The sequence below is a fragment of the Argentina silus genome (genome assembly GCF_951799395.1).
Source record: "Argentina silus genome assembly, chromosome: X".
Classification (NCBI taxonomy): Eukaryota; Metazoa; Chordata; class Actinopteri; order Argentiniformes; family Argentinidae; genus Argentina; species Argentina silus.
Genome location: NC_139653.1, coordinates 7720025 through 7746483, shown reverse-complemented (window position 1 = coordinate 7746483; position 26459 = coordinate 7720025). Strand labels below are relative to the sequence as shown.

Here is a 26459-nt window from a genome sequence, read left to right as displayed (position 1 = left end):
GTCCAATATCTTCCTCTCCTAAAAATGATCTTCCACCAGCATCAGCTCTCTCTGTGTGGAAGTGTTGTCAGATTTGGACGGTTTATGTAATACTTGTGATCATGGTTAAGTTAAGTTTCTCCATGTATTTATTTTCTTAGTCAGGCGCCTAGGTCACCAAAGCAACATCCTGAACTGCAAACAATTATAAAGGCTGTAGTGGAATGGTACTGGGAACACTGGTTTGGTCCTGTAGTGGAATGGTACTGGAAACACTGGTTTGGTCCTGGGAGTGTTAAATCATAGCACATAGATCATAACACCATGACTTTTTAACTCTTTCATGCTGCTCCTTCTGAGAGAGAGACACAGCAGGAACAATGTAAACATAGGGATTAAACCCCAGCCCTTCATCTGACACATCTTTTAAGCTGAACTTCAGAGCTCAAAGCATGTAGAAATCCTCAAAATTCTGCTTCAGGCTCCCAAAGGATCTGGTGGTTTCTTTAGAAAAACACTGTTTGGGGAATTTGCTCACAACACAGAAAGCATGGATCTCCTCCACTCAATTATTATAAGAACATTTGCAGATTCTTTTGACTGGCAATGATTATGACCAGACTTGGTCATGCAATGTTTTCAGGAGAACTTTGGCATTGCCAACAGAAAAAGTGAAAAAGTGTGAGGAGTAGCCTAAATCCGGTTTTGTTACAAAGTCAAGGTTTATTGAAGAATGAAAAGTGTTATAGGCTAAACAATGGAAGCAGAGTAATAAGTATCCGAAGTATGCAGCTTTTTCAGGGTGGAGGGGAGAAAGTGAGAGTGAGAGGGTGAGGATCAAAGGCAGATAAGGAGTTACTGTCTGCGTATGTTTCATCATAGGCATTTCTTTTTACTCTCCCTGTGATCAGTAATTATACTGCGGTGGGGTTAGCAGATCTACAGCCTGAACAGCCGTGAAGTGGATTTCAGTTCCACCCTCTAATTCTGCACGAGCCTCTCATACGTTGTGCCTATAGGATAATGAAGAGGGTGTGTGAGCCTCCAGACACTGAGGAGCTCTTAGCTGCAGCAAGGGATGTATACTATTCTCTTCTGTGTGTTATCTGCAGCCAAATTTAGACCCCTGGTGGTTTGAAACTCCCTGAAGACTGAGAGTAGTAGTCTTTAGATCTCTTGTTGAGACACGCCCTGGTACGGCAAGGTCTGCACGTGCCTGCCCTTTATCACCCCTATGCTAAGTCACGCACCTCTTTCACTAGCGACTTTCACTAGGACTTTCACTAGGACTTTCACTAGCGACTGTCATATGTTCAAACTTATGGTCTTATTGTTTATAAAGTGCCCTGCGTAAGTAATGGGACAGTGAAGCATTTTTTCTTCTTTTGGCTCTATACTCCAAAAGTATGGATTTGAAATCAAACAATCAAACAATTCAAGTGCCCTGAAATAGGGGGACTATATATAAAAAGTGTTTCATTTCTAAATGGTAAACCAATATGTACACAAATAAAAGGTGACAATCTATACTTCAACCTCATGGTAATTGTCCATATTTTAGAGCCAAAACTGTCCCATTACTTACGCAAGGCACTGTGTCTGGTGATTGAATCTAGTGATGTAAGACCAACTACATGTACTGTAGTATGTCTGCAGACAGAGGCCTGACGTATAGAATGGGGTGTCTCTTGCTGGTGTTTATCACGGCCTTTGACTGTAAAACGACTGGAACTTGAGCCGCTTCTTAACTGTGATTCAAAACAAGTGAGGTATGTTGATCCATACCATGTATAATTTCTTCTTTCTTTTTTTCAAAACTTTATTTTGACTTCTTTCCACCTTGCTGTGGTGGACAGATGCGATAGACAGAGTATGGTATAGTTGTAGTACACAGGATCTGTACAACAAGTCTGAATGAATCTGGAAGACTAACAGCACCATAGGACTGTGAGATGGTTGCTATAAACTGTTGGAGATGTTTCATTTGTGGAGTCTTGCTTTTTTAGAATTTTTTAGAATGTAAATCTGTGCTACAGGCTTGGTTGTGACACTGAGCCTGAACCCGCTTGTACCACACAGCTGTGCTGCTTCTGAGTGCTGTAATTTCCTGCTCTGATGACACGTATCAGCCCAGCTGATTGCAGTATTGATTCTCCCTCAGGTGGTCTATTCTATGCTTGTCTCCACTGACATGTTGAACCTCCCATTTCTTTATATACAGGAGAACCATGCTCTGTCTCCACACCAACAGACCCCCAGATGCCCAGAGACCCCTGAGGAGGCGGGCTCATTCTGAGGTTAATTCCGTGTCTCCTCTGAGTGGGTCTGCTCTAATTAATTCTATAACGAGCGACTCTGATTGTTGAAATTACGCATCACAGTCAAGGACACTCCGCTAGTCACCATGCCTCAAAGCCCTATTCCCACAGACGTAACGGAAAAATGCCTGAGAAGATTTCCCAGTATTTTTTTGTCTGACCTCCTTTTACACAGGGCTTGATTTACTGTCATTTACCCAGGTCCCCCTGTTTACACACATCAGTGCAATGCAGGTGAAGTGGGAGGGGGACAGTTGGGGAGCACCGGGGAGGGTGGAATTCAATGCAAATGCATATGAGCAAACCTGAGGGGGGCACAGGACAGAGTGAAATTTAATTGTGAGGCATAATAGGAAAAATGAGGATGTCAAAATTGACTAGTAGATTTATTTAGGCAAACAATAATATAAGCATCAAGTAATACAATCAAAGTGTAATTACATCAAATATGAAATATATAAAAATATTAGATGCTTTTGGGTTCCATGTAGAAGCCTTCACAGGAGCAGCCAAAGAACCATTTTAGGTTCTGTACAACCTGTACAGTAAGTGAATGTAGCCAGTTCATTTTCAGTAATTCCGTCACAGATTTGATTTGGTCATTCTGTTACCAAAAAACAATGGGAAATCATATAGTAGGTAGTAACAGAATGACCCTGGGACTCAATTTCTCACTTTCAAACATATGCCAAACAAAAACCCTTGATAGCAAAGTTTAACAAACTATACAACTCTGTCTACAAGGACTACTTCTAACAATTACAAAAAATAATGCATTTACTTATAGAACTGTGCAGCTTCAAAGTTTGGTAACCCTAAAATCTCCCTGGGTATTTTATGTAACCACCAAATTATCATTCAAATATGTCTGCAGAAAGAGTGGGGTGTTAGCTGTCATATGATACCTTGAGTTGAAAATATCTTAATTTGGAGGAGATATTTAACAATGTTTGGAGGAAACGTGCTTACATAAAAAACACAGTGAGATTTTAGGGTAATGCAGTTACCAAACATTGAATTTGCACAGTTCTTAAAGTAAATGTTTGTTTTTTTCACTGGGAATTGCTAGGAGTAGTCCTTGTGCATAGAGTTGTATCGTTTGTTAAACTTTGCTATCAGGGGTCTTTCATAGGTTTTCATAACTTCATACGTTTGAAAGTGAAAAATCTAGTCCTAACAACATTCTGTTACTGTGCAATTGCCCATTATCAAAGATGCATTGCAAAACACAAGAGAAAGAAACATCACACAATAATGACAATAATATCAAAAGACTACCCGTAAGATACCCATCAAAATGAGATCTGATATGATCGCACACATCTATGAAACATTCAAATGTTAGAATCGAAGCTTCCTTGAGAAAAGGGTGAGAAAAGATCATGAATGTGTTCATTCACAACAGGATATTGGCCAGGCAAGCCCATTCTTCTCTGACACAATGATTCAGATAACACTTGTGGAGTGAGAGAGGAGCATTGATCACCATTCATCAAGGCATTGCCTTGTAGGTAGGAATGATTCACGTAATGTAAATAGAATACAGTGGGCACGAGGTTGGTCATTAGTTCGGTTTCCCACACTAATCATATTTCCAAACCATTTTAATAATTAACCCATCTTCCCTCTACACCTGCATTTCACCTCTGCCCTATTGACACAGACCCCAGATCGTCTTTTTACCAGGACCATGACTAGGTCTGTTACAGGTAAAGGATTTAGTGGTATGCCCTACCCTAGGTCAGTTTACACAGACAACAGTACCAGTAAATTACCGGGACATGCTTCTGTGTAAACAGGGCTTTTGTGGCTGTGTTGAAGTTTGAGGAGGAGATGAGCCTGGGAGCCTTTTGAGAGGTGTCTGTGCTGGTGACCCCCTCCTCTGCCCCCCCTTCCACCCCTGTGGTGCCCTGCTGCTCGTCCAGCTGCCTACACCCACCAAGTAACCCCCCCTCCCCCCAGCCTCTGAGTCAATCAAAGCCTCAAAAGATATTTTTAGACAGGCGCGTGTTCCCCTGAAAGCTAATAACCAAATTTTTAATGGTATGTCAATGATCACAATCTGTGAAACGTCACATCTCATCCAGTACACAGTACACAGTCACTGCTATGCTATCATAAGTGAACAGTAGCATATTGTTTAGGAAAACATTTAGCATTCTACGTTGAATTAATTATTCGTTTATGTTGTTAGCAATACATTTGCTTCTTCCATCATCATGGCAGATGGTTGCATGAAAAAGGGAGAGTTGAATGAATCATGACTGTCCAGGGGTAGCAGGATTTGACATGAAGTTGTGGTAAGGTTAAGCATATTGGATGTGAGTTATGGAACCACTATCTCAGAGGAGTAAAAATGATCTCTTTTTGAAGGCAATGGTTGTTTGGATAAGCAATACAACCTTTTACAACCTTTGATATTGCAAGTGGAATCTATTGTTAATGTATTCTCCCATGATGAATAAAAAATGACATGATTTCGATTTGAAAAAAGGTTTCTACTGCTTGCTTGTTATGCCTGATTTCTTTAGTAGTAGTCTTCCTTCGGCAGAATTTGCTTGGGTGAGAGTGACCAGATTGTTTACGTCTGGAACCTCAGTAAAGCTCATTTTCAGAAGCTCCTGAGCGATTATTGCTCCTCAGCTGAAGGTGTGAATGGAGGGGAGATGAGAGACAGCCACTAGAGATGCTAGAGAGGATGATTGTAAAAGCTTTTCACTGCATTGCTTTCACCCTCATGTTAGATCAGTGATTTTGTCGAGGAAGGAAGGATGCATTCAAAAAGGGCCCGGAATCAGGGGGATGAAGGTCACTCTGCATTTTCTGCAAGTGGTGCTCATCTTATACGTCTACATACTACATGCTAGAGCCACACACCTCTCCCTTGTCACTACAAAAGCCATAACCCTCAATACCACACATACTGTGGTCTATTCCAGGCCAAGGTTCCTCTTCTGAAATCCCATTAATTTGGTTGCATGCTACAATGGTTAAATGCAGAGAGGGGGTGAATGGGGTGGTGGTGGGGGGCGGAGAGTCATGTGAAGAGATTTGACTCAGAGATTATTACCTCGTTCTTCATCTTGCTCTTTTATAGTGGAAAGTGCAAAAATAACTCCAGCAAGGGTTTTATTGCATTTTTCTCACTTCTGCTTGACACATGGGCCCCTACTTTTTCACCCTGCAAATTGAAGAGAAGAGAAGAAAAGAGTAGAAAACAGGACACAGAGAGTGGGGGGGGGGGGGGGGGGGTAGGGGTAGAGGGATAGACAATTTGACAAAAGGGGAGAAATGGAGTAAGAAATAGAAAGCAGCGAGGAAGTAATGAGTGACCTATGAGGCAGGAGGAATCTGATGTGGTGTTCCCAGATGATCAGCAGGGTCTTTGACGGGCAGAGCCATGTCGTCATTTACGCATAAATCAGATTTTCCATGTTTTTAAACACCAGAGCTGGAGGAGGCCACGCCGTGACAACCAGGTCTCTGCAGGGAACACAAGGGGGCTCTATTATGGTCTCAGAGATCGGGGTCATGACCTTCATGTTAGCCTGGAAGTCATGACCTTTGATTTACTTTAAAATGTTTTTGTTTTGTCTTGGTCAAGCTCTAAACATTATCAGCCAAGTAAAGGTGGAGTAGATGTCTACAGATGACCAACCTAGCTACAGTATACAGACATAGACATGATAATGTCTTATCATGATGGGGACATTCATGCTTCACAGCTTGTGAATGAGCCCAGTTCTAAGACAATTTAGAAACTGTTATACTAAATACAATGTTAATACAGTGTGCTGTTATACATGTTCATCCATCTACATATTCTTCATGTTTATGTTAAAGGTTTCATTACCAGTTAGCTTACCTCAAGGTTTGCTTGTCTGTGGTCTTGAGCCAGTGGCTCTGTCTGCAACACTATCATGGTTGTTTTAAGAATTTACTACTTTGACGACAGGAACCATTTTTCACTAAAGCCGAAGCGGCATCTTTAATTCCCCATGCTTCCTGAAAAGTAGGCCATCGCCTGAGAAATGGAAAGGGGTGAAATAGAGAGAGCAAAGACAAGGTAGAGAAAAGAGAGAGGGGACATCATATAGAGAGGAGGAGGAGGAGGAGGAGGAGGAGGAGGAGGAGGAGGAGGAGGAGGGCTGAAGAAAGGCAGGGTTATTTTTACCCTGCTGCTAGTATAGCCCTGTCTCTAATTAACTGCAAATTAACTTTTGATGAGCTGAGGGAGGGCCCAGGTTCAGGGCTCATATCTAGGCTGAGGGAGGGCCCAGGTTCAGGGCTCATATCTAGGCTGAGGGAGGGCCCAGGTTCAGGGCTCATATCTAGGCTGAGGGAGGGCCCAGGTTCAGGGCTCATATCTAGGTAGCTGAGGGAGGGCCCAGGTTCAGGGCTCATATCTAGGCTGAGGGAGGGCCCAGGTTCAGGGCTCATATCTAGGCTGAGGGAGGGCCCAGGTTCAGGGCTCATATCTAGGTAGCTGAGGGAGGGCCCAGGTTCAGGGCTCATATCTAGGCTGAGGGAGGGCCCAGGTTCAGGGCTCATATCTAGGTAGCTGAGGGAGGGCCCAGGTTCAGGGCTCATATCTAGGTAGCTGAGGGAGGGCCCAGGTTCAGGGCTCATATCTAGGTAGCTGAGGGAGGGCCCAGGTTCAGGGCTCATATCTAGGTAGCTGAGGGAGGGCCCAGGTTCAGGGCTCATATCTAGGTAGCTGAGGGAGGGCCCAGGTTCAGGGCTCATATCTAGGCTGAGGGAGGGCCCAGGTTCAGGGCTCATATCTAGGTAGCTGAGGGAGGGCCCAGGTTCAGGGCTCATATCTAGGTAGCTGAGGGAGGGCCCAGGTTCAGGGCTCATATCTAGGCTGAGGGAGGGCCCAGGTTCAGGGCTCATATCTAGGTGGCTGAGGAGATGCCTGTTTCTACATAAGCACAGTGTCTCCCTTGGGTCACACTCAGCAGGGAGCTGAGGACTCTGGGGCCCCTGGCCCTCCTTAGGGCCACCTAGCCAAGGTCACCGTCTGTTCAACAGGACCACAGCCATCACCGTCAGCAGAGATTGGGTCAACCTAATTAGCACAGCCGCTAGAAAGAGATCTGCCTACCAACATGAGTTTGGATACAAGTACTTGACTTGAGTTTGACTTGTTTTGGCTCACTTCAAGGATTCCCCCTTCTGCTCCTGGCCTCTAGTACAAATATTCTCCCGCCGATTACTTCAGGATTTGTTTGTCAAACTGTCAACAGTTGTGATTTTATTGTCTCATTAGTGGATTAAATCCTCTGTCAAGCTGGAGGTTTATGTGGTTTTGTCCTCCACCAGTGCTGGCTCATTGTGAACACACTGTTCCGTTCATGTGAGGTTTTTGACTGAGATTTGATAGTCTCACATTCATTAGCCAAACGAAGCTGAACTGAACTGTGAGTGTATATGGTTGTAATACAACTGTGAGTTAGGTATGGTTATGGTTGTAATACAACTGTGAGTTAGGTATGGTTATGGTTGTAATACAACTGTGAGTGTATATGGTTGTAATACAACTAAGTTAGATATGGTTATGGTTGTAATACAACTGTGAGTTAGGTATGGTTATGGTTGTAATACAACTGTGAGTGTATATGGTTGTAATACAACTAAGTTAGATATGGTTATGGTTGTAATACAACTGTGAGTTAGGTATGGTTATGGTTGTAATACAACTGTGAGTGTATATGGTTGTAATACAACTAAGTTAGATATGGTTATGGTTGTAATACAACTGTGAGTTAGGTATGGTTATGGTTGTAATACAACTGTGAGTGTATATGGTTGTAATACAACTAAGTTAGATATGGTTATGGTTGTAATACAACTGTGAGTTAGGTATGGTTATGGTTGTAATACAACTGTGAGTGTATATGGTTGTAATACAACTAAGTTAGATATGGTTATGGTTGTAATACAACTGTGAGTTAGGTATGGTTATGGTTGTAATACAACTGTGAGTTAGGTATGGTTATGGTTGTAATACAACTAAGTTAGGTATGGTTATGGTTGTAATACAACTGTGAGTTAGGTATGGTTATGGTTGTAATACAACTAAGTTAGATATGGTTATGGTTGTAATACAACTGTGAGTTAGGTATGGTTATGGTTGTAATACAACTGTGAGTTAGGTATGGTTATGGTTGTAATACAACTGTGAGTTAGGTATGGTTATGGTTGTAATACAACTGTGAGTTAGGTATGGTTATGGTTGTAATACAACTGTGAGTTAGGTATGGTTATGGTTGTAATACAACTGTGAGTTAGGTATGGTTATGGTTGTAATACAACTGTGAGTTAGGTATGGTTATGGTTGTAATACAACTGTGAGTTAGGTATGGTTATGGTTGTAATACAACTAAGTTAGATATGGTTATGGTTGTAATACAACTGTGAGTTAGATATGGTTATGGTTGTAATACAACTAAGTTAGGTATGGTTATGGTTGTAATACAACTGTGAGTTAGGTATGGTTATGGTTGTAATACAACTGTGAGTTAGGTATGGTTATGGTTGTAATACAACTGTGAGTTAGGTATGGTTATGGTTGTAATACAACTGTGAGTTAGGTATGGTTATGGTTGTAATACAACTAAGTTAGATATGGTTATGGTTGTAATACAACTGTGAGTTAGATATGGTTATGGTTGTAATACAACTAAGTTAGGTATGGTTATGGTTGTAATACAACTAAGTTAGATATGGTTATGGTTGTAATACAACTGTGAGTTAGGTATGGTTATGGTTGTAATACAACTGTGAGTTAGATATGGTTATGGTTGTAATACACAGAACTGTTTGAAATGGCAGTGAGTTAGGGGAGATATAATAAAGGGGAGGATGACCTTGACCACACACACTAAATGGCATATTACACACACACACACACACACACACACACACACACACACACACACACACACACACACGCACAGTAACATGTCAACAACACACATACCCCTCACACCACAAACAGGTGATTAGTTGGCATTAGTCCCTTTGTTTACTATGTGACCCTGTCTTTCCCCTCCCTTTCTCTATCTCCCTCTCTCACTCATTCTCTCTACCCCTCCCTCTCTCTCAACCTGTGTGTGTGTGTGACTAATGACAGGGTCCATTGCTCATGTCCTTATATAGCCCTGTGCTCTGATCTGGCCGGGGGCTGAGGCTGGGGCCATGGCTCACACACACTGGCACCCGTGGGACACAGATGGAGCTCCGTCTCTCTGGCTCTCTCTCTCTGGATCTTCCCACACACACACACACACACACACACCCCTGCATGCCTGATGCTAGATAGCTATAGCCTGGCACTCGCTCATTCCCAGTGTACTCTGTCTAGCTCTGGAGAGACTCACGGGCTCCCTGAAACTTCAACAGAGATGGTCTCCATATTAATGATCCTTGAGTGGGAAAGGTTTGCTTCAGATATGACAGTGGGTTAGAAGTAGGGATGTGAAAAATCATCTTGTCTCCTACATGACTAATCATCTACTTCTCTTACGTCTCGCAGAGCGTGGGGGGTCAAAGAAACAACCAAAAGCTAACAAAATTTGCCGGAAAGCTAGCAATTTTTTTTACGTAGGTGACCACTGCTATCTTAGCCAAAAGAACCAAAACAGGTTTCAGTCACTTCAACAACTTCATCATCCATAACGAAATTGACAAAACAAATAGAAAACAAACACATTTCTCTCCCTCGCTCCTCCAGGGCAGTGCTGTGTGTGAGTGCACCAGCCCCCCCACATCGTACTCTCTCACAGCTGAAGAGAAAAGAAACGCTTGCATTTCACATTGTCCCCCATGTACAAGGTCAAAGTAGCGCCACACAAGACATAGACAAAGACAGACAAAAAAAAAAAAAATCCCTATTGACTGTCCAGGTGTTAACACCCCTAGTTAGAAGATCAGAGCTTAATCGAAGGACAATAGATGTGCGACGGATGTTGCATGAGTGAAAGCATTTTATTTTTTGTTCCCAAGTGTTTTTAGAGTGTTTAAAATATGAATGTGCTTTCTGCTGGTGATTTTATCTGGTTATTTTAGCGTACTGCATGTTGCAGGCAACTGTACAGAATAGAGTTCTCTCCAGTGCTTAATATAGTCTCCAGATTGAACTCCCAACACAACAGTTCATCAGACCCAGTTATCGACATGAGGAGATCTTTCCTTAAATGGTAGACTTGCCCTGGGCTCTCTCTATTTCCACTGCGCAAATGAAATGAAATCCAGGTCTGGGCATGGCCTTTTAAAGTGGGAAGGGAGAGAGACGAGAGAATGGGACAAGTGAAATATACCCAGACCCCGTACAGTCTGCAGTGAGATTACCCTCCCATGGAGAAAGGCTACTGGAGGATGGTTGCTTAAACTCAACACATGCAGCATATATATCTATATATGTATGCTGTATGCCACTTTCCTCAGTGTTGCCCCCATGACCACAGATTCACAACTGTCCCCTCATTTGTTAGTCGTTAGGCCCCAGTGTGTGTGTGTGTGTGTGTGTGTGTGTGTGTGTGTGTGGTTTATGAGGGAGAGGAACAACAGTGCTTTGTTGTTAAATGACACCACTGACCTTCTGATCTTCTCTTTCTTTTCAGCCTGACAACCTGCAGAAGACCTGGCTGAGAGAATTCTACCAGGTACGTGAGCCCTGTTCCCCCAGTAACACACACACAGACCAGAGTACATACGGCTTCTCCAGGGGCCTATCTGGACAGAGGATGTCTCTGGCTTTATCAGTGCAGTAGTCTTGGGGTTGTAACCACACAGATCCATGATGCTGTTTTCAACATTGCTCATCCTGCAGAATCAAAGTGAATATTTTAACCACGACAATAGTCTGTGATTTTATGTACCTGAAAATGAATAGTGTCATACCTCTATCCTGTCTTCAATAAGGAGATGTTAATAAGGTCTCATGCTTTGAGCATCATAATCATAACTTCCATTAGACAAAGCCTTTAGTTGTCTGGAAGCATGCTCAGCAGTATGCTTGTTTGTCCTCATTTTTGAATAGTTTAAAAAAAACAAATAACCAAGTTTGTGTTATGGAAGAAAAACACCTTTCCTCTGTGGTGAAGAATTGTAACTACATTTATGGCATTTAGCAGACACCTTTATCCAAAGCGACTTACAACAAATACATCTATCCAACAGTCATCATAAGACAAAGTAATCAATGCTCACACCAGGGGCCATTGGCAGTCGTAATGCCAGAAGGCATTTACTACTTCTACAGTGTTGGTTGCAGAATAAGAGTGAGAAACGATAGTTTGTCAGCTCTCCTATCAACTTGTTCTTCATATTATTTCTGTATTTGATTTAATTTTAGGGATAAAAAATAATATTATTATGTTCTATTCCACTCATTAAATGAGTTTGTTTTTAGGAGGAGAGAGCACAAGGCCTGCCATATCTCCCCTTTCATCTGTGTAGAAACGACTGAAAAACCACAACTCTTTCCACTAACTGAGGAAGTGAGCCGCTGTGAGAGACAGCTGCTGGCAGCCGCCCCACTGTTCCCTCACCCTGCACCGTCAAACTAGGGCCACAACATCATGTATCGCCTGACTGAGGACATCAATGAATGAAAGAGGATAAAACGACTATATACAATCAAGTTATACAATGCGTAGAAAGTCATGACCTGGGGTCCCAGAGGGCCACGGGATACAGTTCAGTGTTCCTGCCTATTGGTCGTTTCCCAGGGTCCTGGAAATTAAGGTCCTCCATGCAGGTCACCAGTTAACTATAAACCCTGGGTTACACAAATAAAATTGGACGCAATTTGAGTTGCTTGCAGTAAAGTTGCACCTTCATTGCTCAGTGTGTCACCTCAAAAAATGTATTGCAATCCACTTGAAATTCACTTGCAACTCATCGCATGAAATATAATTCAGTCATATTTTATGCAACTGATTGCAAGCGATATCCAATCATTGAATAGATAAAAGTCCCATGACTCGTAATTGAATATCATGCATCAACACCAGCGACAGATCATCGATGTTTACACCAACATATGTATAAATTTGCCTGTGTGCTGAACATCCTCACATGCAGTGTGAATATCGCTCCATGCCACGATTCATGAGAGCAGGCAGGGGACAGCAACATAACATAATAGCGTTGAAAGCTGTCTTTGCTGGCTGGAATTAATATTTCACGGTGTTGCAAGCTTATAAACGTTAACCGTAGAGAGAGCCTAGAACAATTTACATTTTGTTTGACCAAAACATAGCTAAGTTGTCCACCTCAAGTTTGGAAAGGAGATAACTGTGCTCTATGAACTTTCCAGGACAGCTTGCCTGGGAGACGTTAAATCTGGCCCGCAGTGAAATTGAGTTGTGAGTGTGAAATTCTATCCCAGTCAAATATGAACCAAGTTAATGTCCATTGTCACATAGGCTTCTCTTGCCTTTCCTGTCAATAGATTTACAAGCCTAATCGCCCAGTCTTCTCTTGGAATGCCATACGTAGCCGCCACCCGTTCAAATAATAATCTTCGATTTCATCGTTGTCGTTGAGCTTGGGCAGTGATAGGTCCGACCGAAACGGTGCTGGTGCCGGGCCCCTTGGTGCTGGCTGTGGATTAGTGGTATCGGCCGCGCCATCACCGGCATAGGCTTGGTGGTCAGGCGAGCCCCCGCTTGGATAAGTTTGGTCAGGCAAGGCCTCCTCTCTCCTCACAGCTACCTGCCGGTCCGCTGTATCGTTATCAGCGCTGCTCGCTAGAAGTCCGAAGATTGCCCTCTCCACTCTCTGCTCCACGTCTCGTAGCCGCATCTCACGTCTCTCTTCCAGTTGCTCACTCGATTTTATGCTCCGCTTGACCAGGGCAATAAACTCCAGTACTGCGTTTATATTCGGATCGGGTGGCCTGTCGCTCACAGAAAAAGGATTGCTCACATGCTGTTTGCGGGTGAGCTCTGCCCGGCGGTCTTCGCTCCAGCCCACTCATCAATAAATCCTGCTCTTCCATATCGTATTCCCCAAGTGCCACCCGTATCTGTTGTCTTGTTTTCCCGATCACTCCAACTCCATGCGCCATCTCCAATTGGGTCCGTGCTTGTGTGTCGTGCCCTGGTGTCCTCGAAAAAAACCACCAAATGTCACAGACTAGACACAAAAAACACGGAGATCAGGTGCAGGATATTTATTAAATGATCGGTTAACATGCCCAGAAGGCTGAAAATAACAAAACGATACGAGTGGACACAAAAGAGAAGCTCCTCACGGAGACATTCTCTAACATTCTCTCCCAGGCCTGAACCCAGGAGACTTTTTGCCGAGTCCATTTTAAGTACTCTTGTCCTCTGGTTACAGGTGCGCCTCGTCATCTGTGATCAAAGGAGGAGGAAAATAGAGGAAGACAAACAGCACACACAATACTTCCATACACTCATTCATAACTGATTATATGTGGCTGCTAGGATTTCACATTTGGGTATATATATATATTACTGTTAGGATGATGAAATATGGATGATGAACATAACTGGCCAGTTAATCAAGAATAACATAAACATAAACACTCATCCTTCCTCTCTATATGGACATGGCAGGACTCCCTTCACAATGATATATATTACACCTTCATTTTCATTGGCTATTGCTTGAAGTCTGTACAATTTTACTATCATCTTACTATCAAATAGCATGCAAATAAACGTTTCTTAGTGTAACCTTGGATTAAGAGGGTTAAGCCCAGCCTTACTGCAGCAGATTTACTGGACATGCACACTAAAAATAGCAATAATAATAATAATAATAATAGTAATAGTAATGCTACTACTACTGCTACTACTGCTGCTGCTGCTGCTGCTGCTACTACTACTACTACTACTACTGCTGCTGCTACCACTACTGCTACTACTACGACTACTATTATTACTACTACTGCTGCTGCTGCTACTACCACTATTACTATAACTGCTGCTGCTGCTGCTACTACTACTACTACTACTACTACTACTACTACTAACACTAACACTTTACTGCTACTACTACTGCTACTATTACTGCTGCTGCTATTACTACTGCTACTATTACTACTGCTACTACTGCTACTATTACTACTGCTACTATTATTACTACTACTGTTCCTGCTCCTGCCCCTGTGCTGCTGTTGCTGTTGCTGCTGCTACTGTTCCTCCTCCTTCCAGGGCCTGCTTCCAAACCTAGTAACCTCAGTAATCCACTCAGTAAAAAACTTACCAGTTTCTGCTGTGTTTAAACAATATAAAAAAGTCACACAGTCTACAGCTGAGGGACGACAGTAGCTGAGTGAATCAGATCTGGGTTCAAATCATATTTGAAATCATTTGAAATTATTTTATTATTATTTTCAATCTGATTGCCTGGCACTATGGAAACCAATGGAATAGTCCCTGAAGTGCAAACCCTGCCCATCTGGTAGTCCAGGCAGGCTCAAGCAAACGCTAGAAGTATTTGAAACTATTTAATCCTGGGTCTGTAGTAAATACTGTTGACAGAAGCAATAGAATACACACACACACACACACACACCACACACACACCACACACACACACACACACACACACACACACACACACACACACACACACACACACACACACACACACACAGACAGAGCCCCATTTACCCTAAAATGTACGCAAATACACTGCCAAATAAAGTGGTGTAAGTTATGGTTTTCAACTGACCCAAAATGCAGATGACGTGATGATTTCAGTTTCCCCACTGTGACACACTTCATTAGATACAGAGAAAGATCATGAGATCAGCTGTACTCAAGTCTTTCTCTCTCCCAGTCTCTGTCAGTTGTTAATTCTCCATCTGTTCATCATGACAAGTGGACCCGGAGGCTTACATGGACATCTTGATTGCCTAATGGTTTAAGTGTTTACACTGTGAGGTTATTGGACGTCCCTTCTCTCTCTCTCTCTCTCACTCTCTCTGTCTCTCTCTCACTCTCTCAATTCAGTTCATTTGGCTTTATTGGCATGAACATGTTTACATTACCAAAGCATCAAAAACAATCATAGGATAAAGTGGTAAGAACAATCAGAAAGTAAAGACAAATATACAAGTCTAATGGAAATAACACAAAACAAAGAATAAACAGTTGTGGTATACTGCAAAGTTTATGGTCCACTGGCTGTCCTGGGCATGTAGTCAAAAATGTGGCTGCTAGGATTTCACATTAGGGTATTTCACCCAGTAAATATGCTATTTTTTTGTATTTGCTTTTGTTATAAATTCTTTGAGTTTTGAAATTTTGGGGGAAAATAATATATAATTGTATTAATATTTAAAGTATTTAATTGTATTGTTTACATGAGGTTAGGAATTGTACCTCGGTTTCTACCTCATTTTGTGGGCAGAGTAAGCATAGCCTGTCTTCTCTGGGGAGCCAGTATTGTCTATGATGGCCTTTCTCTATGGCCAGGATATGCTCATTGAGTCTGTACATAGTCTGACTTTGATCTGTCACAGTGGACAGGTAATTTGCCACTGTGTAATCTCTGTTTAGGGCCAGATAGCAGCTCAATTTACTTTGATTTGTGGTAGTTTCTTTACAATATGTTCTTTACTGTATGTTACATAGTTCTCTTTTTGTGTCTATATAATGTGGTTAGGTCTAATCTCCTTGGTGTTGCTGTCCTGAGGCTCTATGGGGTTGGTTTGGTTTGGGGAACTGAGCCTCACAACCAGCTGGCTGAGGACACTCTTCTCCAGGCTCATCTGTTGGCAGATTAGGCCTTTGTTATGGAGGTATCTTTTTTTAGGGCTTTGTTATCTCTCTCTCTCTCTCTCTCTCTCTGCATACTTTTAATATGTGAGGGGTGGCTCTGCTTTCATGTATAGACTGCATTAGTGTGTGTGTGTGTGTGTGTGTGTGAGAGAGAGAGAGAATAAGAGGGAGAGAGAGAAAAGGAAAGAGAAAGAAAGAAATACAGACAAGGTGAGAGAGAGGTTTGCCCCTGAGTGATCTAGGCAGGGCCTTCAGGCACATGCCAGTGCTGTGCTGGGTCTGGGCGAGTGACATCATGGAAAGCATCAGACTCTGTACTTCCAGGGCTTCTGGGAACACTACCGGTAACTGCCAGAGCTCACAATCATCAGCCTCACTACGCTAGGTTAGACTGCAATAGCACACACTCCTCTCAACATTGTTGCAAACATGTCCTCTCCCTCTCTCTCCTCACTCACTCTCACTACACACAGAACATTCACCTGTTCTTGTGTAAGGGAGGACTAATGGACAGTATGTCACACAGACAGATGGAAATTTCAGTTCACTTAATTGTTTGTAGTGGTACATGTTTAGAAAGTTAAGCAAAAGCTTTCTCGTTGAGTAATAGTTTCTGGTCTCAACTTGAAAACACTGAACTACTATACTAACTACTATACCTCATGCATTCACATGATGAACTGTAGTGTTTAGTTCAAATCAGGTACAAATACAATATATTTAGGAGTCAAATCCGGCCCATCGGATGATGATTCTGCAACATCCTGGAAAAATAAAAAAAAGCTGTGTGTGTGTCTTTTATATTTTATTGCTTTTGACTACTGTTGCTACTGCCTGAGCAAGCCTAACAAGTACTGTGAATGCCTCCAGGGCATTCTTCGAAATGCAGCTGTAGGAAATAAAAGATAAGAGAATGTATGTAGCAACAGAGCTACACACACACACACACACACACACACACACACACACACACACACACGGTCCCTTTTGGAAGCCCCATGGTCATCATGTAGTGTTTTCCTCCATGGATTTGATAGCTAATGGCTCTAAATGACTGGCAAATGTGGCAGAGTGAAACAGACTGAAATACCTACACTTAAATATCTACACTTAATCAAAGCAGGGCATTTGCCTTCTCCACATTTGCCTTCTCCACATGTGCAGTCAGTGAGTGAAATGGTGTCCTGGCACTGGAGTTCAGTATAAACAATGCGTTTGCATTGTGCTTTGCTGGGTTGAATGATCCCTCAGTATATTTGCATTTGAATCAAAAAAAAAAAAAAAGCATCTCTGGCGTTTCACGGACCAGTGGCTTGCAGGGTACTCCCAGTCTCGTCCAATCACGTCACTCATTTCAGAGAGAGAGAAGATAAGATAATTAGCAATCATTAATGATTAGGGTTTGGCGTAATTTGTAGTGAGAGAGTTCTTCTCTGAAGATTCAGTAGAAGAATATCATATAATTTCACAGCAATACTGCAGCTCTGATTTATTGCTGTGTGTGTGTGTTTGCGTGTGTGTGTGTGTGTGTGTGTGTGTGTGTGTGTGTGTGTGTGTGTGTGTGTGCATGCCTGCGATGTCTGGATAACCTTTTACATATTTTGAGTTTTTGAATGTAATGTATGCAATTTAACTGACGCTTTTATCCAAAGCGACTTACATTGCAGTGAGTGCATACATTTTTCAGTATATATGGTCCCAGTGGGAATCAAACCCACAATCTTGGCGTTGTTAACACCATGCTCTACCAACTGAGCCACAGAGGTCCACAGAGGTAATGGTTTTACTGCAAACCCAAATAAAGTGTGTGAATGTGTGCGTTAGGGATGGGCTAGGTTAACAATTGCTGGCATCCAAACCAATTTTAAATAGGTAATCATGTTGGAGCCATTTATGTTCTAATATGAATTTGGAAATAGTGACATCAATAGGGCATCTGTGAAATATTCTATGAGTGTGCCTGGGACCTGACACTAATTAGATGCACCTGTGCGTGAAACTGAAAGACGCCAGAGATGCAGTTTTCGACCTGCATTGTTTATTCACATTTATATAGCTTTCTGATATACTTTATCCTTTTATTTTGAAACATTGTAAAGGCCATCTTTGTTTCTTTGGGGATTGTTGCTTTTGTTTGATGTGTCGCTTTGAGTGCAATGTAAGTCCCCAATTGGATATATTTGCTGGCCGGGATTATCATTATTATGCCTTCCCATGAACAACTATAAGGTAGGCCGAAGCAGAAAAGTATATGCTGTTATAATAATGAAGGTGATGAGACGGAACTTGTCTGAGGGTGCAGAGAGGCGGCCTGTTGAAACTTCTAGAAAAGCCACTACAAATTCATTAATCGAAAAAGACCACTTTTCCCTCGCTTTCAGTGGCACAACTGAAGCAAGCCACTTGTCTGTCAGGGTTCTCTTTCAGTCGACTCGGTTCAACATCTCACTATGGGATATGCAGCCTTGCGTACCCTATTTGCTGAAATCCTATTCAACACTGCCTGGAACAGGCTGGGAGTGCTTTGCATAGCAGACCCCGCCCCAGCCCATCTTATAAAAGCTCATGCACAGTGCACCCATTTCACTCGCTTATTCACAAAGCCCGTCTGCAGTGTTCCGATAGAACCTAGCTACCTAGATTAACTGTTCCACTGGAAAATTAACAGCTTTCCTCGGGGTGTTAGGTTGCTTATTCTTCCACACAGTAATCCCACTTATTCAGGCTTCACTCTTACCAACCGAAGTTCTCTCTATTTTGGTTCGTCAACAAGAGATTGAATTAGTCACTAGCCTAGCTACTTTGCCCCTTGTGTGCCACGCAAGTTTTGTTGCTAGCTGGTGGGTGAGATTTCATTGTGTACACCACCATAAAAGTGCTCCCCCCTTTTACTACACTAAGTGAAAGACTTATTTTACTACACTAAGTGAAAGATCTCTTTTACTATACTAAGTAAAAGACTTATTTTACTACACTAAGTGAAAGATCTCTTTTACTATACTAAGTAAAAGACTTATTTTACTACACTAAGTGAAAGACTTATTTTACTACACTAAGTGAAAGATCTCTTTTACTACACTAAGTGAAAGATCTCTTTTACTATACTAAGTAAAAGAAAGAGTCTAGTTTGCTCCCTCGTGTTTTCCACACTAGGTAACACAACTGATAGCCTGCTCCCTGCAATTCACTGTTATTAGCCTGGCTCACTAGCATTTGATGCGCAAGCTGGCTAACAATAGAGTGGTTGGCTAGTAATAAACCAACACTAGGTAATTACTATGAACCACTACCTGACTACTTACTCTCATAGTTCCTTTCAGGTTCAACTTGAGTTTGTGTTACACGTGTTGCTGTACTGGCTCGTCTCTGCTCGGCTCCCCCGACGTAGACACTGTTAGTCCACATTAGTCCACATTAGTTTACTGTTCAGCACCTGATCAGCCAGAGAAGGATGGGTTCCCCTGGAGTCTGGTTCCTCTCAAGGTTTCTTCCTCTGAGGGAGTTTTTACTTGCCACTGTGCCCTATATTTTTCTCCCCTCAGGGGAGTTTTTTCCTTGGCTTACTCCTGGGGGTCTATGATTTTGTGTAATGTATTTATTGTTTATATTGTTTAGTATTATTTAGTTGTGAAGCACTTTGTGACATTTGTCTATGTAAAAAAAGCGCTATAAAAATAAACTTGATTGATTGATTGTTCCCCGGCCAGGTGATGTCCTGTCACACAGGCACAGTGGCACCCTTCGGGCCAGGCGACATCCTTTCACACTGGCACGCATCGGGCCAGGCAGACCCCCTGACCCCTCTGCGGGTGCTGAAAGAACGAGGTCTAGCTAGGCTTCGACAGCCGTTATTTACAGGTCCCCAAAAAAGTGTCTGTGTGTGTCTGTGGGGGGGGGGGTGCCCCATCATGGATATACGGTGCCTTAACAAGCCGAATGCTCACGCATCGCATTCTGTTGGAGTCTATTCAACCCAATTAATGGTTTACCACGGTAGACCTCGATGCGTATTTCCACATCAGAGATTATCCTGCACACAGACGATTTCTGAGGCTACAAATAACTAATGAATATCTAACTTATCATTCGGCCACACAGACATTTACGAAGTGTGCTGAAGCAGCCGTAGCCTTCCTTCCGGAAAAGGGCTTGAGGGTTCTCACTTAGATCGCTGATTTGTTGATATGTGCGGTCACCTCGGATCAGGCAGCAGAGCACGAAGCACTCCTGGTGTCGCACCTGCTCGTCCTGGGCTTCTGGGAAAATCATGCTAAAAGCTCGCTCACACCGACCCAAGAGACAAGGTCCAAGAGACCTTGTTGGTGACTCTGGACTCGGTCTCGGTTCGAGCTGCCCCCACCATGGACAGACGAGAGAGATATTCTTCAAGGTGTTTCGTCCAGCCACAACAGTCTCATACTAAATGTGTCTGAGCTCCTTAGGCGCATGGCTTCCTGATAGTGGTAGTCCCACTTGGCCTTCTTCTCATGCGAGCATTCCAACAATGGGTCATAGCACTCCGTCTGGATCCTGCATTGGTGCACATGCGTGCTTGTCTCCAAGACGTGCCTAACAGCACTACAGCGTGGAGAGACCCCTCTGGCCTGCTGAGAAGCTGCCTCATGGGGGGAGTCCTCTCACGCAGGGTTGTGACATCAGATCCGTCATTACGAAGGGTGTTCAATGAGCGGCATATGTTCAGACTCAACGTTCTCGAGTGTGCTAGAGCTCTGTACTAGCCCTCAGGCACTTAACCTGTTCCTACAGGGACTTCATGTCCTGGTCAGGTCGGACAACATGTCCTCAGTGACCTGTCAACCGCCAAGGGGGGACGTGCTCCAAGCAGCTCCTGGCCATAGCACAGGAACTGCTGCTTTGGAGCAGCGACCATCTGTTGTCTCTCAAAGCAACACACGTACCAGGCAGACTAATTTCGGGAGGAGATTTACTGTGCATATAGCCCCCTAGCAAGGGACTGACCACTCCACCCCCATGTCGTCCAGTAGTTGTGGAGGCTTCAAGGCAGGGCCACCGTAGATCTTTATGCATTATTGCGTTCATTCCTGAAGTAATTTCTATGACGTAAAGTAGTGTGCTACTGAACTGTTTTCCTTCCATCCCCGCCTCTTCTTCTCTGGAGGATAGTTGTCTGAACACTCTGCCCGGTGCACACACTACACATTTACAAGGAGAGATCTGAGGCATTCAGAGAGAGGGCACGACCCAGACAGAGCCGTCTCACTGTGTAGTGGCGGTAGTAGTTCTAAAAGCCTGCAGCCCCCTTTGGGAGTCTGGGAGCATTTCACTAGGAATTGCTATGTCTTGGGCTCTGTTCAAGGGCATCTCTGCTTCCCCTCACAATTTTATGAGATTCTACCGCCTGGATGTCACTGCATCTTATTGGTGCATATGGTCCTTGTCACTGGAATTGAGTAAGGTGAACAGGGTACATTTCCATGTACTCACTCAGGCTTTCTGTACAGGCTTTGGCAATCGGGGCGTTGTGCAAATATCCCATAGTGAGATGTCGAACCGAGTCGACTGAAAGAGAACTTTGGGTTATGGTATGTAACCCCGATTCTCTGAAAGAGATGAGGGAGACATCTCACCAGATTGCCTCTCTTTTACGGGGTCATGAAGAGGTGGTTCACAGAATGAAATGGCCTGTCAGGCCTTTAAGATAGAGATTTGGACTTTGCAGTCTGTTTATGGATCTCGCATGAAATGCACATCTTATAGCATCCACAATGTCTCGCTCCTGTCTTGTTTTTGTAGTGCATGTTAGTAAGAACAATGACAGGTGATAATAATTTCATTTGGGCTGTCCTTTTGTAACCCTAACCCATGATAAAACAGTGACTTTTTTTGTATTTGAGGAGTTTTGGACATGTGTCTCTTAGAGTTAGTCTGCTCTGTCCAGGCCTGTAGATGTAGGTTAGGGTTGACGCTGAGCTCAGGTACACCACCACACACACACACACACACACACACACACACACACACACACACACACACACACACACACACACACACACACACACACACACACACACACACACACACTGTCTATCCTCAATAGCTGACCTCACTGCTGCTAGGAAGCAGTACTAGGAAGTGATGCAGTGTGTGTGTGTACATACATGCGTGTGCAGAGTGAACTGTGTGTGTGAGTCAGTGATCACAGAAGTTGTGCCTTTCTGAACTACAGATATGAAGTACAACATGACTCTGGTGTAGATCAATGATAAGTGTGTGAGCCATTGTTGGTTAAACGGTTAGTGTGTATGAATCCTGCTTTTAAACTGAGACCTAGCCTACTGTACACTTAGGGGTTAAACCTAATGATTATTCTTTGACTCATGATTACACTGTTTGTCCATCAAATAAAACAAACCATCAGTGTCTACTTAAGGCACTGTAAACGATATGGGAGAACAGAGATTGCTTATGGAAAAAGAGGGAACCTCATAGGAACCCAAACACTTGAAGATGGAGGGAGAGAGAGGACGCACCCCTTAGTCAAATATGGCACGGTATAACATCCGTATTGAGGTTGAGACATCATCCCCCATGCCTGGCATGACCTCAGCTGTCACGCTACTTTGGGAGTTCCCTTCCTCAGAAATGTCTTTAGCGGTTTGTAGGGTGACATGGTTGACACAACCATGTTTTATTGGTAAAGGAAACTTGGATGGTGTGTGTCTTGTATAAATAGCATTTCTGATTATTGTAATATGATTAAATTAGTTTCCAGGATCATGAGTCTGTACTATAAACTGGAACTGGGTTTTACTGCCTGGAAAAGCAAACAGAATACACACACACACAAATGTGCACACACACACACACACACACACACACACACACACACACACACACACACACACACACACACACACACACACTTCACTAAAGCCCCTTGAGTGTGACCTCCTCAGTGTGAGCTGATAGGTCCACTAATCTTTGTAAGTTTGAGAACCTTGGTTCTATCGGCGCAGTCCTCAGGTCATCCAGCTAAGTGACAAGCCATAGGTTGATGGAAAATCCATAGTGTTATTGCCATACATTACTTTTATTTGATTTTGCCTTTAGTAAGAATAATGCAGGCAGGGGGGAGTGAAGTAGGCCTCGGGTCCTGGGACTGTCCCAGGCATAACACCCCCCATGGGGGCCACATATCCTGGATGACATTGATCTACGACCTGTCCCTCCATCCATATAGCCCTGTCCTGTGAGTGCCTATGAGTGCTGTAATTCACTCCTCTATAGATTTTCCGTTGCAGGGCGGCACCTCTGAACACTCCGGCAGTGCACTCACAAACACCTTTTAGTGTTAGGGGACATGGGTGGGGGAGGTAGGGGCATTTGGATGATCCAGGAATGGACTTCACATTTCTCTGCCCTTCCTTCCTGGCCAGGTATCTCAGTGTGTGAATGACACCAGTGTGTGTTGTACAGTTATCAAGAGTGCGAATCTCTATTGACATAATGAGAGGTCTCTAAACTCACCCTGGACACACACACACAGAGGGCTGGACACATCCTTCTGTCTGTACATGTGTGTACAGTAGTTGAGGTGCTCTCTCCTGGCAGCTCCTGTATCTTGTTCTCTGGTAGTCATTATAGGGTTTTAGTATGCCCTTGTTATAGGGTAGATAAGGGCCTAGAGTTTTTCCCGGTCAAGACACCAGGTGTGTAAAAGTTTGTGGCCCTAGTCATCCAGACTGTGATGTGTCCCCAGTCTAGAGTTTTTTCAAATTCAGAAAAGCTGTCTTGTTTCTTGTATTCCAACATCTTAGCACCTGTCCAACATGACCGTTTATATCATGTCTCATTGGCCCTTCAGTCATTAGTGGGATTGAGAAACCTATTTTATGTACAGTACTGCTCAGTTTAGGCCGGGGAACGGTACTTTTGAAGAAGGTGGTACCCTAAGTCCAGAATTATGGGTTATTTGGTTGAGATGTCCCTGGTGTTGTTAGTCGTCCTATGCTTTTGAATTAATGTGGGAAAGGACACAAGTGCGTAGTTTAGGAGGAGGGTGGATAAATGGATAGATAAACTACCTTATTGACAATACTGTAGGATCAATGAACAGATTATTGTTGTTGTGTCCTCTCTCAATCTATGTCTTCTCCTCTTCTCTCTCTCTGCAGACGGTCCAATCACACAAGCCCCACTTAGTGGCAGTGCACTGTCAAGAGGTGGGAGGAAAGAACTATGAAGCATCTATGTCACATGTGGATTGTTTTGTCAAGTAAGTGTTTTTTTTACTGTCATATTCATTAATTCTCCAGGTCAACAGTTGGTAATCTCCCCAACCAGTAAGACGTTAAGCAAACCATAACAGAGATATGAGGCGCCTGCTGCCTCCCATTTATCTACCCTTCTCCTAAAATATGCACTTGTGCGTTTTCCTCCATTAATTTAAAAGCATAGGATTGTTTCTAGCTATTCTGCTAATCCATTCCCATCTAAATCCCATCTAAGTTTACATGTGCGTACTTTAGCAAAAGTGTGGAGATATGGGATGCGGCAACTGTCTTTATAGCCTGGCCGGCTCTGTGAAAATGAGAGAACAACTCCCCCCTCTGGTTACATCTCATTGGGGATGTGTTTTCAAGCAAGCAAGTCACAGGACTTTATTACAACAACATACTGTCATTTGAGTAATCCGCGGCTCATTTGTCATTGTTGTTGTTGTTGTTGTTTTTTTTATTATAAAAGAATGTAGAAACATAATATTTTTATTAGAGTTCTGTATGATGTTTGACAATGGATAAGAATCGGATGATATACATAGTAAAAGCTATTGACCCATTTAAGATGATATATTCCTTAAGTGCACTATAGTGTATGTAGTGAAGGAGGGAAACGGTTTATGAGGCGTCAACCAACATAGTATGATAGTGATACTGTATCCCCAAAGAATCATGTCACCTAGGAACTTCACTGCCCTTGTGTCCATGACCTGAAGGTGAGTGGAACAAATAGGTTTCCACAACAAAGCTAGCTAAGTCATGAGACATGGCCAACATGATGTGTGTGTTCTCTTCAACAGAGAGCTGCTAGCCAGTGATGCTATGAAGGAGTACAGCAGAGCCCGTGTCTACCTCGACGAGAACTACAAATCCCAGGAGCATTTCACAGTAAGTGCTGCTGGTCCATTTGATATGCTAAGACAAGGTTTTGACACTGGACGATGGGTTTGTCAGTCATGACACTCCACTCTGTACTGTAACATCCACCTGGGAGGCTAAGACTTCCAGATCTAAGATTTCAGACTTTGTCTGAGCATGTGCAATAATCAAATCAAATCAAATCAGACTTTATTTATGTAGCACCTTTCGTGCAAAATTGCAATACAAGGTGCTTAACAATATAATGCAAATACAACAATACAATGAAAAAACAACAATACAGTGAAAATAAACGGTAATTTATCAAAATGATAGTATAGGAAATAAGAAACATGGTAGAACAGAGAGACCAGTGTAGCACAGTAGAAGAGGATAGATTAAAATAAAATGGATTAAGAGAATGCTAAGATAAAAAGGTATGTCTTAAGATTTCATTTAAAGGTGTTTACAGATTGTGACGCCCTCAGCTCCTCTGGCAGGCTGTTCCAGAGGTGAGGACCGTAGACACTAAATGCTGCCTCCCCGTAGTTCTTTGTCCTCACCCAGGGAACAACTGAAAAGCCGGTGCCAGAGGACCTGAGTGATGTAGAGGGAGCATATATTAAAAGCATGTCTGACAAGTATTCAGGCGCTAGTCCATTGAGTGATTTGAACACCAATAAAAGGATCTTAAAATCTGTTCTAAAACTGACAGGCAACCAATGACGGGACTTAAGGACAGGTGAGGTGTGTGTCTCCTTCTGGTCTTGGTCAGTACACGTGCTGCTGCATTCTGAATGATCTGTAGCTTATTTATAGCTTTCTTAGGTAGACCAGAAAGGAGAGAATTGCAGTAATCAAGCCTGCTAGTGATAAAAGCATGCATCAGTGTCTCAGTATCTGCCTGGAAGAGAAACGGTTGCACTTTAGCAATATTTCTAAGGTGATAAAAGGCGGTTTTAGTGATATTACTGATGTGAGATTCAATAGTAATGCTATCTAGCCACATGGTGGTGCTAGATGCTATGGAATGTTTTAGGATTGCTCAGCCTTACACTGTGGTTGTGTACCAATAGTCTCTCCTCTGTTCCTTGCATCTCTCTCCTTCCTTCCTTCTCAAAAAGCATTATAGGAGAATAAAGCATTGGAGGAGAATAAAGCATTATAGGAGAATAAAGCATTATAGGAGAATAAAGCATTGGAGGAGAATAAAGCATTGCCGGATGGGAGAAACCGTAGATCTCCTCTGATGCGTTTTGTGAAGGACGTGAGGA

The 26459-nt window shown here is 43.0% G+C and overlaps 1 protein-coding gene across 1 annotated transcript in view; it reads left to right on the top strand.

Annotated features, from left to right (window-relative positions):
• inpp5a (inositol polyphosphate-5-phosphatase A) overlaps nucleotides 1-26459 on the top strand; it is a 137493-nt gene that overhangs the window by 22603 nt on the left and 88431 nt on the right. Inside the window, exons 2-4 of the mRNA XM_083696081.1 lie at nucleotides 10925-10966; nucleotides 24223-24323; nucleotides 25128-25215. Coding sequence (XP_083552207.1) covers nucleotides 10925-10966; nucleotides 24223-24323; nucleotides 25128-25215 — 231 coding nt within the window. The remainder of the gene's footprint in view (nucleotides 1-10924; nucleotides 10967-24222; nucleotides 24324-25127; nucleotides 25216-26459) is intronic.